The sequence below is a fragment of the Mustela nivalis genome (genome assembly GCF_964662115.1).
Source record: "Mustela nivalis genome assembly, chromosome: 10".
Classification (NCBI taxonomy): Eukaryota; Metazoa; Chordata; class Mammalia; order Carnivora; family Mustelidae; genus Mustela; species Mustela nivalis.
The window spans coordinates 10,347,920-10,371,303 of record NC_139029.1 but is presented as its reverse complement, the minus strand read 5'-3'; the positions used below and the strand labels follow the sequence as shown (position 1 = coordinate 10,371,303).

General features: G+C 54.0%; 1 protein-coding gene and 1 long non-coding RNA gene across 8 annotated transcripts in view; one reads left to right on the top strand and one right to left on the bottom strand.

Moving 5' to 3' along the window:
- The first annotated feature begins 5,633 nt into the window (after positions 1-5,633).
- Positions 5,634-12,284, top strand: LOC309841908. The gene is made up of 4 exons (XR_014299401.1): positions 5,634-5,804; positions 6,040-6,192; positions 7,556-10,468; positions 10,521-12,284. It is a non-coding gene; the product is annotated as an uncharacterized lncRNA (long non-coding RNA).
- FBLIM1 (filamin binding LIM protein 1) overlaps positions 8,775-23,384 on the bottom strand; it is a 22,620-nt gene continuing 8,010 nt past the window's right edge. For all 7 annotated transcript variants that reach the window (XM_082685481.1, XM_082685476.1, XM_082685478.1 and 4 more), the window contains 6 exons: positions 19,508-19,677; positions 18,855-18,972; positions 16,690-16,859; positions 14,318-14,496; positions 13,385-13,502; positions 8,775-10,326 (listed from right to left, as the gene is read on the bottom strand). In XM_082685481.1, the coding sequence (XP_082541607.1) occupies positions 10,213-10,326; positions 13,385-13,502; positions 14,318-14,496; positions 16,690-16,859; positions 18,855-18,972; positions 19,508-19,677 (869 nt within the window). In that variant the 3' untranslated portion in view covers positions 8,775-10,212. The remainder of the gene's footprint in view (positions 10,327-13,384; positions 13,503-14,317; positions 14,497-16,689; positions 16,860-18,854; positions 18,973-19,507; positions 19,678-23,384) is intronic.

The following is a 23,384-nucleotide window of genomic DNA, read 5'->3' as shown; positions in this document are numbered from 1 at the left end:
TTATCTGGACCACCAATTTTAGGGCACTCATCCTTTTAGGAAGAGAACCCACAGATCATTTCCCTGATGTGTTTCTTGAACCGGGTGTGGGAACCTAGGCTGCCTTATGATCTTGAGCTGTCAGGGCAGAGAAGGGCTGGAGATGTCTTCATCCCAGCTCAGCTGCTGCCCCGCCCACCCCTGCCCCACCCCCATGTCCCCATGAGGCCCTGAGAAGGGTGATAATTTGCTCTCAGTTACATGTCCACCTGCTGGTGACCTCAGTCCTGGCTCCCAGCCAGACCTTCCCTGTCTCAAAGTTTAGTCCACTATTTTTTTCCCTATGAATTCAGCTCATCTTCTTAGAAAAAATAATTATTAATTAAAAAAAATATTTATATTAATATTAAAAATGAATTTAAAAGATTTTATAAAATTTGTTTGAGAGAGAGAGAGACAGAATCAGGACCTGAGCCAAAGGCATATGCTTAAAGACTGAGCCACCTAGGCACCCAGTGAAAAACTGATTTTTAAAATATTCATTTATTATAAAAGAAGTATGTGCTTATTGGGAAGAATTCAAGCGGCATAAAAATTGCCCCAACAACTCTGCTCACAGGTTTCCTTTCCCAAGAGAAAGGAAAACATGGGTCCCACCTGTTCACGAATGTCCCCAGCAGCACTATTTGTGATAGCCAAAAAGGGAAATAACCCAAGGGTCTGCCAGCCCATGAACGGAGAAACAAAAGGGTGTACTCATACAATGAATATTTGCGAATACAAAAGCTCCGGCAGGGGTCCAAGGTGAAAACATGAGGAAGGCAAGAAGTCAGCCATAAAAGACCACATAGGATTCCATTTATAGAAACCTCCAGATTAGGTAAACACAACAAAACAGAAAGTAGATTACTGGTTGGGGACGGGGAGGCTGTGGGTGGGGGAAATGGGAAGTGACTGCTGGGGGGGTTGCTGTAGGGTTTCCTTTTGGGGGGGTGTTGGGTTTCCTTTTGGGGTGATTAAGATGTTCTGATATTAGACAGCGGGCATGGCTCTACAATGTGAATATACCAAAAACTACTTGTGAAAAAAAAACCCTTTAAAAGTGTGAATTTTATCTCAATCAAGCTGTTCTAAAAAAAAAAAAAAAGGTAGACGGAAGAAAGTAAGATACCCTTTAAGTCACCCTGCCCCAAGGAGCTAACTCACTCACGCCATCAGTAGTCACCGAGGGCCTGTTCCAGCAGCCTGAGAACTTGATGTGAAGGGAACCTCATCCTAAACCTTCATCATGGGCTGCCCCGACAGCCAGAGCCCCACGACCTGAGCACGTAACCGAGAAAGCTGTGTGGCTTTAGTTCATGACATGGGTCCCCAGCCGGCCCTTGGTGCCGCTGGACACCACGGTCACGCATTGCCCAAGACTGTCGCACAGGCCGTCTGTAAAATGGGGACAGTGATGGGTCGGCCTCCCAGGGCTGTTGGCTGCGTGAGCCCCTGACAGGTGGTAAGGTGCCCAGCCGGGGACGGCCCCCGGGGCGTACCGTCTCTGGTCTGCAGAGACCCTGTCTCTAAGGAGACCCCCCACTGGCTGAGCAGCCACAGGTCCTTCGCCTCGTCCCATCAAGCCTCCTGGAAAGAGGAGGGGGCAGCGAAACGCGTGGTCAAGCTCAGGAGGAGAAGGGAGGTCAGAGCTTCCTGCCACCAACGTCCCACATGACGTGTCAAGCCTGAGTCACACCACGGGGCCAAGATGGAAACTTACCAGGGTGTGTGGAGGAGTTGGGGGTGCAGACAGCCGGCACCCCAGTCTGGAGGGAGGAGGATGGCCGCCCCAGGAATCTGGGCTGCACCTCCCTCAGGGAGCTGGATGGAAGCCCGGAGGAAGGAGGAAGTGTGAACACGGCTCCCCAGTGACTCACTTCACCCATCTGGGGCAAGTCGGTTCTCACCCTTGCCGGAAGCCTGCTCCCGGGGAACATCCCCCTGGGTCTGGGTCAGCCCGTTCGAGACACTCACCCCAGTCCGCCCGTCGTCTTTGTCCATCTGCCGACGTGTGGAGGTGTTGAGATGAATGCGGGTGCCTGCCTGGGTCTGAAAGGAGGTCTTAGCAGAAATAGAGGTGGGGGGAGCCACGGGAAAAGCCTGCTCTAGAACTCAAGACACCTGGGGCTCTGCGGCTAACCAGGTGTGGGTCTCACAGCCTCTCTGGGCTCCAACCAGTCTCTTCTTCTTCGAGAACGGGAAGCTGGGCTCCACGTCCTCCCTACCTGTCCCTTGGCTCTGGAATTCGGCCGAGGCTCGGGCTTCCTCCGTCCTCAAGGAAAAAGACCCACTGTCTCCACCAAACCAAGAGGCCCTTGCTGATTTGGTCCGACCCTTCGGCACCTCCTCCTCCCTCTCCCCAGGCCCCCAGCAACAGTCAGCTGTGCCCAGTGCAGAGAGCGAGCGCCTGGGAAGCTCTGGGCCCTGCACCCAGGGCTGGCTGACTCCCACTCAGCCTTTGGGATTTTGTGAATGAATGAATGAACTAATGAATGAAGTAGAAGCTCCAGGCAAGGAACCAGGAACCCTGGTTTGCCTCCTCCACCCAGGGCCTCTGGGAGGCCGCCCCAGAACACGGCCCTGCCGAGGAGGGGTGCTGGTTGGAGGGGGTGCAGATTTTCGAGGGCGGTTCTAGCCGGGCTCTGGCCTTGGCAGAGCCCCAGGTGGCCTGACCCATGACTCAAAGGCCCCAGAGTTTTCTCAACCCTCCCCAGCCTTCTTTCTGATCAGGCCTTCAGGGGTAATACTCCTCGGCATCTCTTCCCCGTGGACTTGTGACCTGCACTACCTTTAAAAGACCAGCTCAAGGGTCCTTGGCTATATGGTATTTTCCTGAGGAATCCTTGCTTTGTTTACAGAAAGGGCAACATCTGCACCCACGCTGGGTAAAGGTCACCCCGATTTTCTGGGACCCCTCACTCCCACCCTCTCTTTGACATCTGTCTCCCAGTTGTGGGAGCAGAGGGGAGCCCCAGCACTTTCCCCACCCTACCCTTAGCACTAGGCTCTGGGGGCCTCCCAGGTTAGGGAATGCCAGCTCCAACGCACTTGCTTACACTGGTTGCCCGGCCCTACCCATCTGGGGCCACCTCTGGGGGGTGCAGGGTAGGCTCCAGTCCTGAGAACAACTGGGAATCCACATACTGGATTGTGCCCCCCGCCTCCCCTTCTCTGGCCAGTCCTCCATCAGTGAACGCCCTCTCCCAGCTTAGGACATGCCCCATTGCAGAGCATCTGATGGCCTTTCCGGTCCATCTTATCCGTGGTAGGCAGTGTCCAAGCCCCCTCCCCCAGAACTCACAGGCTCTCCCCCTTTTTTTTCACTTACCTTGTCTAAGAAGAAACTTTTATTTAATTAATTAATTTATTTATTTTTAAGATTTTATTTATTGGATGCCTGGGTGGCTCAGTCGTTAAGCATCTGCCTTCAGCTCAGGTCATGATCCCAGGGTCCTGGGATCAAGGCCCGCATCAGGCTCCCTGCCCGGTGGGAAGCCTCCTTCTCCCTCTCCCGCTCTCCCTGCTTGTATTCCCTCTCTCGCTGTGTCTCTCTTTGTCAAATAAATAAAATCTTTAAAAAAAAAAAAAAGGCTTGTGACAGAGCAGGGAGCCCAGTGTGGGTCTTGAGCCCAGGATGCTGGGATCATGACCTGACCCAAAGGCAGACGCTTAACGACTGAGCCCCCCAGGTTCCCCAAGAAGAAACTTTTAATCTGGGAACAGTTTTAGATATACAGAAATGCCGCTAAGATCATACAGAGTTTCCTCAACACCTTTCATCAGGTTCTCTTCTGTTAACATCTTACAAAACCACTGCAGGTTTGCTACAGGGAGGAAACCAACCCGGGTTAGATGCTGTTCACCGAACTCCAGACTCGACTCGATTTCACCGGGGTTTCCACTAATGTGTTTTTTCCATCGCAGGATCCCATCCAGGGAACCCCCTCTGCATGTAGTCACGTGCTACTTAATCCCCTTAAAGGTGATGATGAAGGTAGAGTTATCTCCATCCGACAGATGAAGGAAAAAGAGATGGGGGCACTTGGGTGGCTCAGTCAGTTCATCGTCCGACTCTCGATTTCAGCGCAGGTCACGATCTCAGGGTGGTGGGATCGAGCCCAGCATGGGGCTCTGTGCTCAGCGTGGAGTCTGCTTGTCCCTCTCCCTCTGCTCCTCCCCTCGTCCCCTCCTCTCTCTTTCTCAAATAAATAAATAAAATTTTAAAACAAAACAAACAAAACCCCCAAATCTACAACACAGTTATTATTATTATTTTTTAAAGATTTTATTTATTTATTTGACAGAGAGAAATCACAAGTGGGCAGAGAGGCAGAGAGAGAGAGAGGAGGAAGCAGGCTCCCTGCTGAGCAGAGAGAGCCCGATGCGGGACTTGATCCCAGGACCCCGAGATCATGACCTGAGCCGAAGGCAGCGGCTTAACCCACTGAGCCACCCAGGCGCCCCCAACACAGTTATTCTTAACACAAAACAAAACAAAACAACAAAACAAGAACAAAAAACAAAGAACAGAAGAGAAGAGAGTCTGGGGGACTCAGTCACAGAGCCCAGAGACCAATCCAGCGGCTAACAGGGGTTTAAGGCCAGAAGCCACCGGCAGTGAGGCCAGCCGTGGGCCCCGTGTCTGGAGGATGGCTACTCACTCACTTGGAGGCAAGACTGGGGATAGAATGAGATCATGTCTGCAGGCGTCTCCCTGCCCACAAAATGGGAGCTGCTGTTATTATGACCGTCAGCACCGTCATTACGAAGGGGCCCAGATCTCCTCAAGAGTCCAGGTTCTCTGGTAAGGGTTATGTTTAGACGAGCTCCTGCCTCTCACCCTCTGGGCGCCTTTATTGGGGAAGAAGTCAGGCCTTCCAGAACTTGCTTTGACTCCACCCTTGAGATGAGCAGAAATCCCAGGGTGCAGCCCTCTGTGGCTGCTGGTTCTGTGACCTTGGACGAGTCATGACATCCCCCTGGGTCTCTGTTTCCTCACCTGTATGATGGGGACCGCAGAGAGGTCAGGAGGACACCATGGGACCGTGCCCCGGGCAGCCAGTCATTTGTGCAGACGTCTGGCCCTGGAGGGTAAGGGGCAGGCAGGTCACAGCCTGGAGCTCCCAGGCAGGCAGGCCCGGCTCCAGTTCAAGTCCACCTCTGTTCAGGTGTGGCCTGTAGGCCGGCTCCATGACCCCGCTGAACCCCAGCTTCCTGTCAGGGATAATCAATCATCCCAACCTCCCCCGCCTCACCCCAAGCAAGCGGTCAGGAAATAAGTCAGCTTCTCATCTGCCCTTCCTTACCCTCAGGCCTAAAAAGGTTGTATCTCAAGGTCAAATAGCTGATTAGAGGCTTAGCCAGAGAGGAAGAGAGAGAGATGCTAAGACCTTGTCCCATCCCCCTGGGCAAAGCCCCTTTCTGGGATTCACTCGGAGACTGGACAGGGCTCCTGGGGGGGGTGGACAGCTGCCTGTTTCGTCTGAACTCACGCAAGAGAGCTGCCCCCCCCCCCAGCAAGCCCCCCTCCCAGCGGCCCAGCCAAACATGCTGTCAGGAAACATCTGACGAAGGAAGTGCTACAGATAATTTTCTAAAAACGGTAAAACCGTGACTCCTGTGCCAATACAGAGTGAACCTGGGTCAGATGTTGTCACGGGCTCGAAGAAGCAACAGAACAGGCACGTTTATAGGCCAGGAATATCGAAGTAAATGTGCCCACAGAGGCAAAACCGGTTTTCCACGAGGGGGTGAAGGGGCCTCTGCCGGACAAGACGGAATGGGTCAGTGGCCTACAATTGACAGTTGTAAAAGAATAATGAAAGGCTAAGGGGCGCCTGACTGGCTCCGTCGGGAGAGCCTGCCACTCTTGGGGTGGTGAGTTCAAGCCCCATGTTGGGCGTGGAGCCTCATCCAAATTAAAAAAAAAAAAAAAGAAAGGCTAGAATCGGATACCCCTGAAGGGTGTGCTGGGCGCAGACATAGTTTTCCACTGAAGTACATGTTTTTTTCCTGCAGAAGGAAGGCCATGACCAGGGTACGCTCCGTGGTCTCTAATCTGATGATCAGTCATGAGTGGAGTATGATTCACACCCTGCAAATGCAGGTCCTTTCTGAATGAGCTGGGGACGTCGCTTCTCACTTGCATGGGACAGGCTTGGAGCCTAAGAGGTGAGGGGTCCCAGACATTTATGGGTTGGTTTGTTTACGTATAGCTGACATACACGTTTTTCAGCTGGATTTTGGCATCTGTGTTACATCATGGGTTCTGGAACATTCTAGACGGTGGGTGTTTGTGATGTGGGTCTGTAGTTTCTGTGGGCCTGTGGTTTACGCTGGACCTGGTTTGGCACTGACTCTGCGGTGTAACCCTGGGCAGTTACATGCCTCTCTGCTATGCAGCTTCCTTGTCTGTGAGCTGAGACGCTCCACACCCAAAGTGGGGCTTGAACTCAGGACCTTGAGATCCAGAGCTGCACGCTCAGGATCCTCTGGGTGGCTCAGTCAGTGAAGCGTGTGCCTTTGGCTCAGGTCATGATCCTGGGATCCTGGGATCGAGTCCCACATCAGGCTCCTGAGTCCAGACTCCCAGGCATCGACTTGGAGGGGTGGCAGCGCCAGCTCCCAGGTGGGATTCTCCCTCCTTGCAGGTGTGAGTTTGGGCAGAAGAACTGTCTTCCAACGTGGGTCTCCTTCCAAGAGGCTGTGCAGTAATTCCACAGCCCTGTGGCTCACTCCCTACTTGCCCAAATCATTTTTCTCCTCTTCTCCGCACTGGTAGGCAGGGGTTATTCCCATCTTGCGTCTGGAGAGGCTGAGGCTGAGGACCCCGGTAGGGTGAACTGGTGCTCCAGTTCACTAGCCCATGCTGCCCTCTAGTGGCTGGGCCCTGCTCTCAGGACGTCCCCATGGCTGAGTGGCAGATCCCACTGGGTTTGCAGAAAGCTACTGCCAGGCCTCCTGGGCACCCCCAATGGGAGGATGGTCTCTCAGGATTCCTACATCTTTTTAATCCCTTTGTCAGCCCCTCTCCCCATCTCTGAGCATTAAATATACTTATGTATATATTTAATTGTAAAATATACATAACATTAAATGAATCCAAATCATTTGAAAGTGTATCCAGTTCAGGGGCTTTTTCATGGTTATTTTTAAAAAGATTCTATTTATTTATTTGATAGAGCGAGAGCTAGAGAGGGAACACAAGCAGGGGGAGTGGGAGAGGGAGAAGCAGGCTTCCCAGTGAGCAGGGAGCCCGATCATGACCTGAGCTGAAGGCAGATGCTTATCAACTGAGCCACCCAGGCACCCCCAGTGGCTTTTTTAAAGCACTTCCTCCAGTCATTTCCAGAACATGCTGTCTTGCAAACTGAAAGCTTGTACTCACCAAACGACTCTCCATTTCCCCCTCCCTCCAGCCCCTAACCAACCACCTTTCTACTTTCTGTCCTTGTGATTTGGGCTATGCCAAGTACCTCACAGAAGGGCAGTCAGAGTATTTGGGGTTTTGTGACGGGCTCATTTCCCATTGCAGAATGCTCCCCAGAAGTCTGTCCCCTTATGGAATGATTCCTACACATGCAGCCTGGAAGACAAAAGTATCCCCAGAATTTCATCCAGATACCATCCCTCCAAACACAACCAGCCAGAAACAGACTGGAACACAGGAATCCCAGCGCATGGTTACGTATCCATGATAGGAAAAGCCAAACTAAACTGAGTGTGGTGATTAAGAGAGCAAAGTGGCCCCTGGCAGCTGGGGACCAGCAGGGCTGAGTGACTCCGGGCCACCTGAAAACTGGCCAGCATCCTCTGCCGTAAGCCACTGTCGCCTACCAAGCCTGCTGGATACAAATGCACCACGCCTCTCAGTCGGTCTCCCTGCTTCTTACAGCACACAGGACCAAACCCTCACCTCCCTAAATCCTCCCTCAAATCGCTCAATACCAGCCAGAATCCTGGAGTCCTGGGAGTCCCCACTAACGCCCACGTAGGGAGACGCCCCGAGGTTCTCCTGCGCCTCAGCAAGCATGGGACACCCAGATCTGTCACTGCAGGCATGTCCCCAGCAGTCTCTGATGGGCGTCACAGGGCCAGTGATGAATGCTAAGAGCTGCCGGCCAGCCCTGGGAGTGAATCCTCACCAACCTGATACTCCTTTCTTTTGGTCACAGCAACCCTCTGTGATAGAGGTCAGCATTATTCCCATTTTACCAAAATGAGGAAAATCAAGGCTCAGGACTGATCACTTGTCCACACTGTTAAGAGTGGACTAGAGCCAGGTCTGAGCACCCCCAAGGCCACTGCTCCACGCACCCTTCTCTCCAGAGCTACGCTGGCCAAGCAAGCCAGGCTGTCCCTGCGAGGGTGGAGGGGGACGTTCTGTTCGTGTGCAGACAGCACAACCCGCGGGCAGATGTTGACTCTGTGAAAGGAGCTGCCGGCCCTGGAGGGCCCCCCAAAACAGAGGCCCCACTCTGGGCACCCTGCAGCCACTCTTGCTGCTGGTGGCCTGTGTCTGGGAACGGTGCACCAGCATGCCTGGGGGTCAGCTGCTGCAGGCAAGTCTTCGTCACTGGGCAGGGAGAGGGACACGAGTCCCTCCATCTGCTGAGCTGAGCCCCTGTTTGGGGGAACGAGGAACAGGCGCTGTCTGGACACTCGTACCACAGTGAGAAGACAACCAACCCACATTTCTCCAGCTACTGCTGAAGGCCGGCATTTCTCTAGAGATCTTAGTTGGAACACAGACAGACTTTGAATAGGTACGCATTTATTTTCACATGTAATAGGAAAAAACATAACTAGCACATAAGATGTGACGGCAGGATATATTGCTTAGCATGAGACTAAAGTTTGAAATAAGTAAAACAAAAAAAGTATGTTGAGTCCAAGAAAATATTAAGGAAGAAGAGAACAGGAGGTTCTTGGTTACAAGAATTGTGGAAATGGTATGTGAACACCCAGAGGTTGGGTCTCACTCTCCAAGCTTTGAGCCAGAAGCTGGGCTCCGTTCTGAGGCCCCTAAGGGGCTCCAGAAGGAGACCCTCCCAGTACTCGGAGCCCAGGGCATCCGCAGAGGAGAGCGTGGTGCACCCCGAGCACTCCAGGGAGGAAAGTTCATTTGTTCATGCCCTACAAGACGTCTCAGAAGTTACAAAGCATCAAAAGTGATTTTCCTTAAAAAGAAGAATCTTCTAGGTACAGCCTTGCGGAAGCAGTGGTCACAGGGCAGCCTGGGTTGGAGGGTCCGAGTGGGACACAGCGGGGGATAAACAGGGAGGCAGAAGGGACAGCCCAGTCCTGTCCCGTAAGAGTGTGCGCATGCGTGGGGGGTTGCGTACACAGCCCCGGTCAAGGCTGTTGGAAGGACACTCAGAGCTTCTGGACCCTGGTCCCAGCATACAACCGGCACTTAATGGAGAATCACTGTGGCACCGGGAGGTGCACCCGAAGGCAGGGCAGAGGGGTGGCCGGCGTCCCTGGTATGTCAGCCTACACCACCCTCTCCGCCCGCCCCTGCTGTTCAGGTTCATACCTGGTCCCCACGTCAGCATGACATGTCCTCCAGGTGAGACGTCCAAGGCTCCCACCGCTAGGCCACATTCTTGTACATTTATGAGATTTTTCCTACCAAGATCCCTACCTCGCCCCAAGTCCAAAGAATGTTTCTCACTGTGAGAGAGAGATTTCTCACAAATCTCAAATTTGTTTAAAAAAAAATGGGGTGGGGTGGAACTTTTTAAGGGACCCTGGAGGTTTACCCAAACAGCTCAGTCCTGCAGGCCAGGGCTGGTCTTAGTATCCCCTATGGGGACAGCTAAAGTGTCATTGCTAGGGACATGGTGTGGCATCTAGAGAACTCATGCTGACTCACCCATGGAAGTGGGGGTCAAGGCCAGTGCTCGAGAGGGGCAAGAGCCTCGGAGATGGGAGCCCTGGGCTATGGAAGCCTTCCAGAGCCCAGAGGCTAGAGGAGGAGTGGAAAGTCTGAGAAGCACTGTCCGTCTGCCAACCGCCCACTTCTGAGCGGGGAGGGGGCTCAGCCTGGGGCGGTTCAGCCCCCATGTCCCCGATGAAGCGGGCAGAGCCGCAGGCCGGTCCCTGTCCTGGCTCAGAAGGAGAGTGTGCAAGCGTGGGTCAGAAAGGCAAACTGAGTCAGGAGAGGCCCTCCCGCCCCGGCGGGTGCCCTCAGCAGCATCCCGCGGCACTCCGCTTCACGTGGCACGGCTTACAGAAGAGGCGGTTGTTCAGCGGGTAGCAGCCTTGGTCCGTGGGCTCCACGGACAGGAGAATCCTGCAGTCCTGCGGGAAACAAGGCACGAGCGGATGGACCCCAGACCCGAGCAAGCGGCCCGGAGCCTGCACGGGGCGGACTCCCCCACCTCCCCGGCCCCCGCGTTTGCTGATGAAATTAACTGACAAATGTACTTCCAGAGGGCCGGGAGCGAGGCCCCTCACTTCCATCCTCCGACACACCTGGGCCCGGGCTTGGGCAGGGAAGATGAGGCCCATGGGGGCTTCCATCCCCACGGAGGTGTGAGCGATGAGGGCGGAGTCAGCCAAGGGGAGAACTGAGGACACCGAGGGTCAGGGACACTGAGGGATCTCAGGAAGAGCTAGAAGGGCCTTAGTGATCACCCAGCAGCAGCCCCTTTAGAACGCAAGCTCTGAGAAGCAGTGACCCCATTTCCTGCTAGATCCCGCCTAGGCCAGACTCTGGTACACCCACGAGCCCACGATAACCGTCTGCTGCGTGAATTACTGAATCGAGTCTCGTCCCATCACTTCACAGCTGGGGAAACTGAGGTCTGAGGAACGACAGGCTCGCCCCAGGCCGGGCAGCTGCTTCTAGACTGGGACAGGACAGGTCCCTAGCCTGAGCCCAGGCATCTTTTTTCTTGCTCCCCTGTCTGCACAGCTTCAACACTGGCACAAACCTCTGATTTTTCAAATCTCCAAAGGATTTCGGACCAAGGAGGTTGGGGATTCGGGGCCTGAAATTTGCCCACTTAACCGTTTTGCCCACACCTCACTGGGAGCCTCCCCTGGACACACGCTGGAGTGCAACAATGGGAACGACTGAATGTCCAGAGACCTGAATCAGGGCTCAGCTGGCAACCTCTGGAAGCTGCATGGCTCGGGCCAGAGCAGCTGGTCCCCACAGAGACAACTTTGGGGTCCCAGCGGCCATCCTAACCCAGCACAGCCAGAGGAGAAGGGCGCCCTCGTGTGTCTGTTCCCTGCAACTGCACCTCAAGTGGTGCAAGGTCACGGATCTGTACTCTTCCTAGAGGCTACTTGCTTGGCATTCCGCAGTATCAAGTGCCAAACCTCACGTCCCAAAAGGGTACATGTGACCTCTCCTCAATTAGAATCAAGGGAGAAAAGCCCTCATCTATGACGGAGTCACAGTCTGTGAGGGAGCTGTGGGATGGCCCAGAGCTGGCTAGAACTAGGTCTAATGGACCAGAGTTGGAGTCACTTTTTTCAGGCTGTTTTTTCCCCCATTGTTCCTCATCTGAGATGGCACCTTGGAGCCCATTTCTCTGCCTGGGGAAACAGCACCCCGGATCAGTTCCGGGCCACGGTGTTTCAAGCCTTCCCCTCTAAAATGTAACTGCTAGAGCCGGAGCCCGGACTTAGAGCAGCAGCCGGGTGATGCTTACAGCTGCCTTCGCCAAGCCGACCAGGGGTACGCAGGGAGGGTTTGTGTGCTCACCAGCCAGACTCAGGGAAAAGCTAATCACTATGGGGCCTAATGAGGGCTAGGGTGGTGATAACAGCACTTAAATGACATCATTGTTCTGGCAAGATGTATTATCAGCTGGACCTTGAACCACAACCAATGCACAACGTAATATGGAGCAATGTGTCAACTTCTCCACCCAGCCTCCTTGTCACTTGAGCACAAACAGCCTCTTGGCTCCATGCATCTGTTTAAATACGGCAAAGTAAGGTAAATGTTTGGAGTTACTCACTGGCTGGCTAAGAGATGTCCTCTGGGACACCCCACTTAGGTGGCACCATAAAAGTTGCTACGTTGGGGCACCTGGGTGGCTCCGTTGTTAAGTGTCTACCTTTGGCTCAGGTCATGATGCCGGGGTCCTGGGATTGAGCCCCACATTGGGGTCCTGGGAACGAGCCCCGCATTGGGCTCCTGCTCAGTGGGAAGCCTGCTTCTCCCTCTCCCACTCCCCCTGCTTGTGTTCTCTCTCTTGCTGGGTCTCTATCAAATAAATAAAAATCTTAAAAAAAAAAAAAAAAAGGTTGCTACCTTTGTCACCATCACCAGAGAAGACACATCAGCAACATGGGGGTGACAGAGGAAGAGGCAGGGAAGGACTCCGAGTCTCCCTAGAAGGACTGACTACATAATTGCAGAGCCCAGAGCAAAGGGCAAAGTAGCACCCCTTGTTCGAAGAGGAAGAATTTCAAGACGGTGACAGCAGAGCTTTGAAGCAAGCAGGGGAAGCTGCTGGGGGGGGGGGGCGGGGGAGGGATGGGGGATGGGTGGGTGCCCTATGCTGGGCAGCTTTTTCCGATCTTCGCTTCCCTACACTCTGCAGCATCCCCTTCTTTCCCAGGCTTGTAGCAACTCCTCCTGTGTCCTGGGGACCTGCTTCCCTGGCCTCAGGGATTGTCCATCATAGCCCCCCAGCCAGTGATTGGCTCAGATTGGCTCATGTGACCCAAGCTGGGCCAATCAGAGGCCTTCTTGAGACTGGGCCAGTTTCCTTGATGGGGTTTCAAGGTTGGAAGGATGACCACGCCTGTATCCCTCTCCTCATAGAGGAGCTAGCCCCCAGGAAGAGAAAATGAAGCGAACATACAAAATGGGCAGAACTGAGAGATGGAGAGATGCCCTGATGATCTCATCAATGAGATTCCCTTTCTTGAGGAAAGCAGGATGAGCTTTTTTTTTTTTTTTTTTAAGATTTTATTTATTTATTTGACAGAGAGTGAGAGATCACAAGTAGGCAGAGAGGCAGGCAGAGAGAGAGGAGGAAGAAGGCTCCCCGCTGAGCAGAGAGCCCGACTCGGGGCTTGATCCCAGGACCCTGAGATCATGACCTGAGCCAAAAGCAGAGGCTTTAACCCACTGAGCCACCCAGGGGCCCTGAGCTTGGTTTTTATCATTAACTCAGAGCTCTGATTAATAGACTGCTTCTAATGATCTCCATTCTTATCTGTCTCTGCTACTGGGTGGTGAGCACTTGGCAGCTGAGCCCCTACCCCAACTTGTCCCCGTGTCCTGGCACCCAGCACAGTGTTGGCATCCCATGGGTTCTCGGCAGGGCTGGGTTGGGGGTGGCAGGGGGCCACCCGCAGCGTGATCCTGACTCCTGACCGCCCCACTCACCTCACACCTGTAGCAGTTTTCATGGAAGTTCCTCCCCATGCACTCGATTTTGAAGGCATCCTTCCCGTCCCGAGGGATGATGGGGTTCTCACAGATGCTGCACACAGGGGCGAATTTCCTAGAGGGAAGGGAACCCACGCTTGAGGCGCTCTGGCCAGGACCGCAGAAATTAGCTGTGGGAGCCGGGGTGGCGCTAGTTCGGCTCCCGGAGCTATTTTGGACGCGTCACCATGTGACTGCACCTGCAGCCACAGCCACAAAGCCTCTTTCTTCCTGGCAGGAGCGGATGGAGAGGCTGGTGTAATTAGACCCGGCTTCCCAGGGTATAATTAGCTCGAGGCAAGGAAGTGACTGGGGAACTTTTGAATTTTAGAAAGGCAAGAAATCTCATGTGTGTTCAGTGGGGCTGACCCCCCCTTTCGTTTATCTGGTACTGTGGGTCAACGCTTCTTCTTTTTCCCTGTCTTTTGAACAGACACAGCTGTCTCTCCCCTTGGGCAGTGTACAACCCCAGTGTAGGGACTTAGCCAGACAGGTGTCCTAGCCTTGGGCTACGGCTTCATAAGGCTCTAGCTCCAAAGGGAGCCTCTGCAGCCTCAGGGCTTGAATCGGAACTTCCATACCTGCCAGAGGTTTGTCTGCTGCCTGCCTCAGTTTCCACATTTGGTAAAAGAGAATGCTTAATAGTACTTGCCTGACAGGCCAGGCTTGGGGATTAAAGGGCTTAGCTCACGTGAAGTGCCTGCCACAGTGCAGGTACGTGGGGTTTCAGCTAGAAGCAGGTGTGTGGTCAAATATAGGGTGTGTGGACCAGGCAGACAGGTTTCTATGAGCCCAGAGATTGCAGGAATGCTCTGCGCCAGCCCCTAGAGCTTGGGCCAGGCTCCTCTGTTCTGGCTGAGTCCTACGCAGCACGCAGACCCCCTCTCATACCTATAGAAGTCGTCCAGGCAGTACACTTCATCCTGGTTGTCCAGGGCAAAGCTCTCGTCCCCAATGCACCGGGCACAGGTAACGCACGTGAAACAGGCGGGATGAAAGGCCCGGCCCAGGGCTCTGATGATGTGCTCCTGGACCACCTCGCCACACTTGCCACACTTCTCCAGGGTGTCCTGGGACAGAGAGACACTGCCTCAGAGCCATCCCATGGCTGTGCCCGCTCCAAGCAGCAAGGGGTTTCTAGCTGGCAACCCACAGGGGCCTAGAAGCACAGGGCTAGAGAGAAGGGCTCCCGCTCATGCAACTGGCCCGTAACCACCACCCCAAAACCTCTACCATTGGTTAAAGTGAATCAAGCTTAGCATTCTGTCCTGGGCCTAGAGTGAGGAATCCTGCCAAGAAGCTATTATTGTATTTTTCATTACTAGGACCTGCTTATGGCCAGTGTCCACTAGGACCCATGGGGGAAATTTCTCTTAAACCTCACAGTCAGGAAACGGAATTCCAGGAAGAACTGGTGTGCTTTTGATCTTACAGACAATAAATTTCAAAACTCTTTCCCTTTTCCATTTGGCCACTGGAAAGCTCAGAGTCAAATTCTGTGTCCCACTTTAGCGAATGACTATAGGGGTCTTTTAGTCATATATTTTGGGGTACTAAGTTTCCCTCTGGCTTCATCCCCCGTTCTACTTTAATTTTCCTCTCTTCTGATTTATCTATCTCTGAAATTTCATTATGGTAAGAACACTTAACATGAGATCTATACTCTTAGCAAATTTTTAAGTGTACAACATTATTTACTATAGGTATTTGTGCATTCTTATAAGCTCCTCAGATCCCTTCTGGAATGAGGAGGATGGCGGGGGGGGTGAAAAGGGGAATGGGAAGGCGGGAGAAGGAAGGGAGGGAGCGGGGAGAGAGAGAGAGAGATTACTGACCCAGAGCAAAGACCTTCCAGCCTGTCCACCTTCTCTTCCAGACCAGTCCCCTCCCTTCCTAGCTGGGCTCCTGTTCATTTAACCTGATTTCATCCCGACAGAAAGGTGTGTTGGTCTCTGCTCCCCCTTGGTGGGAACCCCCTCTCTCCTTGTCCTGGGGGCAGCCCTTCCCTCCCTAGAACACTGCCTAGAGTCTTCCTCCTGCTGTTTCCAGCTGTCAGTACACCCTCGCCCCGGTTTCCCCTCAGTGCCTCACCCGTGCCTGGCTGTGAGCAGGGAAGAGGATAAGGTTATCTCCCCCTGTCATTTGAGGGGGTCAGAGGGATAGGGTGCGGATGGCCTGGCTCCTTGCTGCTCCCACGGTGCCTCCTGACTTTGGTGATGTCTTGAAACGGTCACCAGATTGTCTGGAGTTTACTAGCTAGTCCTCCAAATATTCTAACACTTGGAATCAGTCGCTTTCAAACTGCAGTGTGTGTATCAGAATCACCCGAGAGACCTGTTAAAAACACAGACCCCCAGGTGCTATCGACTCATGAGACCAAGGGGAGGTCCGCACACAGCCAGGGCACATGTCTGAGTGGGCTGCGCACCACACGCCATCAGAAGGTTGCAATTCTAACATCGTGGCAACCAAACCAGCTCTCCCAGATGGCCTCTGGTACTCGGAGGTGACACAGGTTCCTCTGTGCACTCAAACCTGTAGTTTCAGGCAAGAGGCAAGAGCACGGGCTCCAGAACTGGGCGGCACAGTGGGAGAAGCCCCGCTCCCCACCGTCCACCACCTTCCAGAGTGTGACGAAGGTGGTGACGTGTGTGACAGGCTGCGTCCATGCCCCCAGGACATGCAGGTCCTAATCCCTGGAACCCATGACTACGGGCTCTAATGGCCAAAGGGCCTGCAGATATGATTGAGTTCAGCGTCTCGACATGGGGAGAGGATCCTGGGTGGGCTTGAAGTGCCATCCCCAGGGTCCCCATAAGAGGGAGGCAGCGGGAGAACTGACAGAGAGGAGGAAGCAGGACACCAAAGCAAGACGCCACTGTGCTGACTTTGAAGGTGGACGAAGGAACCAAGGGACACAAAGGACGCAGCTACAGAAGCTGGAAAAGGTAAGGAAACAGATTCTCCCCTAGAGCCTCCAGAGGGGGTGCAGGTCTGCCCATGGACTTCCGACCTCCGGAACCGTAGGATAAATGGGTGCTGTGTGAGGTCATCAAGTTTGTGGGGATTTACCACAGCAGCCACAGAAAACTAATACACCTTGGCTGAGCTCCTTCCCCTCACTGACCCTCAATGTCCTCATCTGTGAAATGGGTTCCTGGGCCTGCCTCCCAGGATTACTGTGGGGAACGAAATAATGGGAGACCTTTCAAGGGCCCAGCACGGTGTCTGGTGCCCAGAGGCCACCCGCAGTGGGAGGTTACCTGGTAGCAGGGTTCGCAGAGGGGCCGCCCGTCCTTCTGGTAGAAGCTCTGCCCGGCCAGCTGGCGGCGGCAGGTGCGGCACGTGAAGCACCGGGCATGGTATTGCCTCTTCATGGCTTCCACGGCCAGCTCTCGGGGGGACACGGCCTTGTGGCAGAAGGCACAGACATCTGGGGTGGAGGAGACACCAGCTGTCAGTCACCCGGCCTGGGAGAACCGTACCCAGGCACCGCCCAGGACAAGCCTAAAGTGCTAGGGGGTGGGGGAGTGGGGAGGTGGGGGTTGGGAGTGTGGCCTCATTTTAGGAGCAATACAAAGGAATGTGAAAAGCCCCTGAAAGCCTAAATCGGGGACGGGCGCCTGCCTGGCTGTCATTGGAGTGTGGAACTCTTGATCTCAGCGTTGTGGGTTTGAGCCCCCTGTTGGCTGTAGAAATTACTTAAAAATAAAATCTTAAAAAAAAAAAAAAAGCCTAAATTAAAGGACACAGCATCGGGACGCATGGGTTACCATCTGTAAAAATTTAAATGAGGGGGTGCCTGGATGGCTCGGTGGGTTAAGCCGCTGCCTTCGGCTCAGGTCATGATCTCAGGGTCCTGGGATCGAGTCCCGCATCGGGCTCTCTGCTCAGCAGGGAGCCTGCTTCCCTTCCTCTCTCCCTGCCTGCCTCTCTGACTACTTGTGATCTCTCTCTGTCAAATAAATAAACAAAATCTTAAAAAAAAAAAAAATTAAAGGAGGCTCCATGGTGACACCTTTATGCCCAGATAATTCCAAATGTATCAAAGATCTAAGTATGACAATTGAAACCATAAGACTAGAAGAAGCCAGAGAATTAGATAATAACCGTGGAGTAGAGAAGGCTTTTGGTGCCTGGTAAGCACTTAGCAGCTGCTAAGTAGATGGCTAAGACATGGGCCTGGGGAGGCGCGGGGGGGGGTCATGCCTTCAGACACTGCTGGGGGGCGTGGTGCAGATCGGGAGGACCAAATGCATGTACCCGTTGGCCTTGGTATTTTCTCTTCTAGAAATTTCTCTCACAAACTCGCACGCAGGCAAAATGACCCACGTGAAAGACAGTTCGTCTCAGTCTTACTTGTTAGAGCAAGAAACCACCTAAGTGTCCGTCCACAGGCAGCTGGCTACACATATACAGCAGGGCCCCAGTGGAATACTATACAGCTGTGAAAAAGGAGCCATGTTATGTTCGGGTGTGGTGTGAGCCCTAAGGTGTTTGAAGGAAAGAAAGCAAAGTGCAGAACAGCTGAGAGTTCGCTCCAGTTTGTGGAAAAATGGGCTGGGCCGGGGGGCAGCCCAGACACAGCTTGCATATGCATCAGATGTCTCTGGAAGGATACCGGAGATGTTAAAGAGGCTGCCCATCTGACAGGAAAGTGGGAGACACACAGATGACTCAAAGGGGAGACTTTGCACTGTCTGTCTTTCTGTTCTTTTTATCTTGTCTATGCAAGAACACTATGTGTTCAAAAAATTAAACAGTGAGGGGCACCTTGGTGGCTCAGTGGGTTAAGCCTCTGCCTTCCTCTCAGGTGATGATCTCAGGGTCCTGGGATCGAGTCCCGAATCGGGCTCTCTGCTCAGCAGGGAGCCTGCTTCCTCCTCTCTCTCTGCCTGCCTCTCTGCCTACTTGTGATCCCTCTCTCTCTGACAAATAAAATCTTAAAAAAAAATTAAACAGTGAAAAAATCCAAGGCATTTTGCTATCATAGCATATTTTGCTGATCGATATTTAAATGGGCTTCAGTTCAGGGCGCCTGGGGGGCGCAGTCAGTGGAGCGTCCAACTCCTGACTTAGGCTCAGATCATGATCTCAGGGTTGTGACATTGAGCCCTGCATCTGGCTCGGCACTCGGGGAGGAGTCTGCTTGAGATTCTTGCGCTCTGCCCCTCCCCTCCCCTCTCTCTCTCAAATAAATAAAATATAAAAATATTTTTAAAATAGCATAAAAATGGATTTCAGTTACAAAGGGAAAAGATTAAGGTAATAAACATAAAACTGATGTACAGGAATGAGGCGCGTGGCTGAACCGTCAGTGGGACAGACGCCGGGGGCCCCGCTTTTCTAGTTCCGGCTCGGAAGCTCCTGCGTGTCCAGTGAGGGCTCCTGGGGACCACCCAGAAGTCTTCCAGCCCCGAGCCCGTACCTGTGGACGCCTCCCTCTCGTGGAAGCCGACTGTTTCTTCTGGGGGAGGCGGCAGCTCGTCCTCCGCAGGCCTGGCGAGACCGGGCCAAGGCTGGGGCGGAGGCGCCTCGGTCAGGGACTGTGGGGTGACAAGGGGAGGGCAGGGGAGCTGTCACCCAATGGGGACCCCACACAGCCCTCTCAGCTCTGCTCCTCCTCTGATGGCACCAAGCACAATTAGCCCCGCTCTACAGAGGAGGAAACTGAGGCACAGAGAGGCAAGCGACCAAACGTCGCTCCGCTGGAAGGCTGACGGCAGTGGCTGGGGCCCAAAGCTACTTCCAGCCACTTCTGAAGAATCTTCTGGAATCGCTCTTGCCTGGCCTGGAATCCTGCCCGTTACTACAACGGCCTCTATGAAGGGCAGGGGATTAAAATTATCTTCTCAGAGCTGAAAGGGGGGTAACTGAGGAGGCAAAGGGTCTGGCACCCGTCCTCCAGGGACCTTGAAAAGCAGGATCAGCTTTTACCAGCTTAAAAGTATTGAAGAGGGACAACCTTCAGGCAGGAGCAACCTCCAAGCTTAAATCCCTGAAAGGCGCAGACTCTCCGTCCCCCTCCCCCTCCCCCTCCCTGGGGACCCTGGGGCTCCACAGGGATGGAGGGACCCATACCTGAGGTGGGGGCGGGGGCGGGGGCAGATGCAGCTGCTCTAAGTCTGAAATGAGTGATGCTCCCATGGAGGCAGGGAGCTGCTCATCAGGGGAGGGCGGTGGAGGAGGGAGGAGGTCCAGGTTGGGGAGTGTGTCCTCACCATCCAAGGGAGGAGGAGGGAGAGAACATCCTGCAACCAAAAGGGGAGAGAGGGGTTGGTCTGAGTCTCTGCAGGCGGACAGAAAAGGTGTGCACTTACCCAGAAGGCCATACAACACGGGGGTCAAGAGCTCAGGTCCAGGGCCTCCCCAGACTTGGGTTCCATTTCTGGCTCTGCTTTTGACTTGCTGTGTGTCCTTAGGCAAGACACTTAACCTCTCTGGGTCTGTTTACTCAGTGGAAACATGGGTATCAACCTTTCCGGGCTGAGAACAGGAAGGACTTGGCACGGGAGATGGCACGTGGTGTGGGCTCAGGAAACAGAAGCTGTCAGAACCTTCCATAACAGCCTTCCCTACCTGGACACTCGAGGGCCCCAAATCCTTGCTAGAAGGTCCCTGTTGAAGTACAAGCAAACTCAGCTCCTAAGGCTGCGGCTCTCAAAGTGTGGTTCCTGGCTCAGCAGCCACAGTGCCTGGAACTATGTCTAGGAACGCACCATCTGCGTCTGCCCTGGATCTAGAGAATCGGAACCTGCCGGGGGCGGGGGGGGGGGGGGACGCGGGGCGGGGCGTGCAGCCACTGACAGCAGGAGAAACCCTCCCAGTGACGATATGCCGCTCAAGTGTGGGAGCCACCACCTGGGTTAAATAACGGATTCAGGTAATGCCTATCGAGTGTTGAAAGCATCAGGTGAAAGGCAGATGGAGAACTTTCCAGAAAAGGGGTCAGACTGTCACCACCCGAATCTACAGATCAACCCCAGGCAGATACCAGGGATCTTCAGGTTCGTGTTAGGTTGTAGATAGGTAAGGGGACACCCATGGAATGTTCTGACCAGAACAAACCCCAAATATAAGCAAGAACCAAACCTAATCTCATCAGGTTTCTGGAATTAACTCCACTTAATGATAAATTTGGGAGAGGGGAGGAGTCGAATAGGTGTGGGAGCCAAGGGAAAAACCAGGGACATTCTACAGAAACTGACCCTACTTTCTGCAAAAAGTCAACGGCATGTGAGAGAAAAAGAAAGGGGAAACTTCCCTGGAATTAAGAGACTTTAGGGACGCGTGGGTGACTAAGTCAGGTAAGCATCTGCCTTTGGCTTGGGTCATGATCCCCAGGGTACTGGGATTGGGCCCCATATCAGGCTCCCTGCTTAGAAGAGAGTCTGCTTCTCCCTCTGCTTACTTTCTCTCTGCAAACAGGTCCCCCTGTTTGTGCTTTTTCTCTCTCCGATGTAATAAATAAGGCGCCTGGGTGGCTCAGTGGATTAAAGCCTCTGCCTTCGGCTCAGGTCACGATCTCAGGGTCCTGGGATCGAGCCCTGCATTGGGCTTTCTGCTCATTGGGGAGCCTGCTTCCTCCTCTCTCTCTGCCTGTCTCTCTGCCTACTTGTGATCTCCATCTCTCAAATAAATAAATAAAATCTTAGGGGAAAAAAAGAAAAAAAGAACCACCCAACAGCAAACACACGTACATACATAAGAAAAACACCCCCGCATGACATTATTTTCACGGTTAGTGCAAGAGAGCTTAACTTTTTTTTTTTTTTTAAGGATTTATTTGAGAGAGAAAGAGAGCACGTGCCCAAGCAGTGGGGAGCAGCAGGCAGAGGGAGAGGGAGACGCAGACTCCCCGCTGTGCAGAGAGGGGATGCAGGGCTTGATCCCAGGACCCCGGGATCCTGACCTGAGCCACCTGAGACTCAGGCCTCTCCGGGCACCCCAGAAGAGCTTAATTCTTCGTGGGAAAGCTGCAGTCTACAGAGGTTTACAGAAGGGGAGGGGCCTGGATCTGGGGCTCCAGGGAGGACCGAGGGAGGAGGAGGGCTGAGGATCGCCCAGCTCTGGCCACAGCCCCAGGCTCTGCTCTGTCCAGGAACAGCTCCCTATATGCCGTAACTCCCACCCCTGTTCCAAGAAGGCACTGCCCAGCTCCCCCGGAGGAGGGGATTGGGGGTCACGAGGGAAGCCGGCCTTGAAAAGCCTGATGGGGAACAGAGCTGTTAATAGTGCCCCGGGGAGGGGCGCCTGGATGGCTCCGTCATTAAGCCTCTGCCTTGGGCTCAGGTCAATGATCCCAAGGTCCTGGGATCCAGCTCCTGGCTCGGCGGGGAGCCTGCTTCCCCCTTTCTCACTCCTCCTGCTTGTGTCCCCTCGAGAGCTGTGTCTCTCTCTGCCAAATAAATAAAATCTTTTAAAAAAACATAGTGCCTTGGGGAGAAAGGACAGGGAGTCTGGTCTGAATCAGCCTTCGGCTCCCACCTGTCTCTGGGGCACACGGTAGGCCAAGCCTCACAAGGTAGGACTGCCTTAGACACCCCTGGAAAGCAGACCACAAGTGCCCAGGCCCTGGCCCCCCAACCCCAATGGGGCTCTGGTCCCATTCGCTGCTGAGTCACTGGGGCACCTCTCTGGGCTTAGAGCTTTCTCATCCATTTGACAAAGATAATGAGCCCCCTCCTCTTTCTCCCAGGGACTGAGGGCCGGATGGGAGGATTATTCTAGACCTGTGAGTAAACCACAGAATCCTCTGGTGCTGACGGTGGGCCCCACCCCCAGAGGACCTGACTCAGCGGGCTTGGGGGAAGTGCCTGGGAATTGACATTTTTGAAAAGTTCCCAGGTGAAGACGCCACTGCTGGTTTAAAGACCACACTTGGAAAACATTTCTTCTGCTCCCCAAGCTTCACTTGCTTAAAGCCTTTAGGCTAGAACAGCAGCTCCCTGACCAGGGTCCCCAGACCAGAGCATCAGCATTATCTGGAAATGCGTAAGAAAATGCACATTCTCCGGGGTGGGGGGGGGGGCACTGCACTGCTGAATCAGAAGCACCCAGGGTGGGGCCTGGCCAGCCGGCTGTGTTTGAACAAGGCCCTCCCGAGGCCGGTGTGAGAACCTTGCTCCAGATGAGCTGAAGGTGAGTCAGGAACCGGATTGCGGAAAGGCAGCCGGAGCCCCCAGGCCTCTCCCGGGACCTGTCTTGAGTCCGGGCCTGGACAGGAACGCCAGCCGGGCAGCAGCAGCAGCAGCGGGAGGCCCGCAGGCAGGGTGCAGAGGGGCCCCAGCTGAACCAGGATCCCCTGGCCAGGAGCAGGAGGAGGAAGCGCAGATTTCCCAAAGAGAAGCCAAGAGAAAAACTGACTTCTGAATGCGAGCTGGTGAGGCTTTGTGCATGTGGGCTTCTAGAAGGGAGGGAAAGATGGGGATCTCTCTCAGGACACAAGGGCCAAAAAAAAAAAAAACCAACAACCCGTGTGTGGATTCCCAAGACAGGCACTGGCTGGGGTGTCAGATGACAGCCGGCAGCTGGCGTGGCCCCAGGGCCCGCTTTGTGCTGTGGTCAGACCAGACTCCTGACCAAGATGCTCGCCTAGAACTTGTCTCACTCAGGCGAGACTGAACCCCGAGATTCCCTGAGCTCTGCCCGTGCGCCCCACTGGCAAACAAAATGGCGGACCAGCAGACCAGCCACGGCGAGGTGACCCCCCCCCAGGGAAGGTCTGCTTTTGTTACCACACTCCCAAGACCTTCTGGTATTCCAGCAACCCATGAATACGTTGTGGAAATGTTGGCAATGGGGCATCTACACTACAGACTCTGGACTCCCTCTCCTACCCAAAAGGGATGTCATTTTTTCCCACTGGATCACACACCCTGCTGTGTGAATTCTGGTCATCGGGGTCTTGGTTCTATAGGAAAGCTCCTGGAGGAGGCCGTGTTCTTGGGATGAGTGG